Source organism: Penaeus monodon, chromosome 19, assembly GCF_015228065.2.
Source record: "Penaeus monodon isolate SGIC_2016 chromosome 19, NSTDA_Pmon_1, whole genome shotgun sequence".
Taxonomy (NCBI): domain Eukaryota; kingdom Metazoa; phylum Arthropoda; class Malacostraca; order Decapoda; family Penaeidae; genus Penaeus; species Penaeus monodon.
Window position 1 is genome coordinate 47,836,977 of NC_051404.1, and position 638 is coordinate 47,837,614.

At 28.7% G+C, this 638-nt stretch overlaps 1 protein-coding gene across 1 annotated transcript in view; it reads left to right on the top strand.

Annotated features, from left to right (window-relative positions):
- The window catches only part of LOC119585279 (RNA-binding protein 8A-like), a gene marked incomplete at its 5' end in the record, with an annotated part of 1,127 nt that extends 989 nt beyond the window's left edge, over positions 1-138 (top strand). The window contains one exon of the mRNA XM_037933953.1: positions 55-138. Coding sequence (XP_037789881.1) covers positions 55-82 — 28 coding nt within the window. The remainder of the gene's footprint in view (positions 1-54) is intronic.
- Positions 139-638: the final 500 nt, after the last annotated feature.

Here is a 638-nt window from a genome sequence, read left to right on the forward strand (position 1 = left end):
AAAAGAATACAGGAACTCATGAGTATTCTAAAATCCTTTTCCTTTTTATTCCAGGAACAAAAAGGAAAGGAGGAGACGCTGAGAGTCAAAGCTGCTAGCCTGAACTGAATACTTGTTTGGATTTGCTGCCATTTTTCTTTTAGAAAAATATATTAGAACCATTTTTTATTTATTGAGTCACATTCCCAGATGGTGAATTTTTTTTACAGATACTAGAATTGCAATTTGTCATACTTGTCACATTTATAATAAAATCAGAACAAAGTACTTTGTTTCTTCAACAGAGTAATAGTAAATTATTTGTATCCAAACTCTTTGCAGCTTTAAATCAGTGGAGTATAAACTTTGTATCAGTTTTATAGAAAAAAAATATGAGATATACCTTTGATAACTAAGTCTTTGTTCTTTTTAATAAAGAAGTCACATTCTATAAAATATGTGTTACTAACCTTTAGTGTATATATAGTGATGGCTGAATATATGTTAGTAGAGTAAGAGTACAGCAAGGGAAACTGAAGAACAGAAAATATGTCTTAGAAGCCGGTATTATAGCAATATCTATAACATTATAGAAACATATTTATTGGAACATAATGACCAATCAAGAAGAAAGTATAGTTAATATGATTTTTTATCCT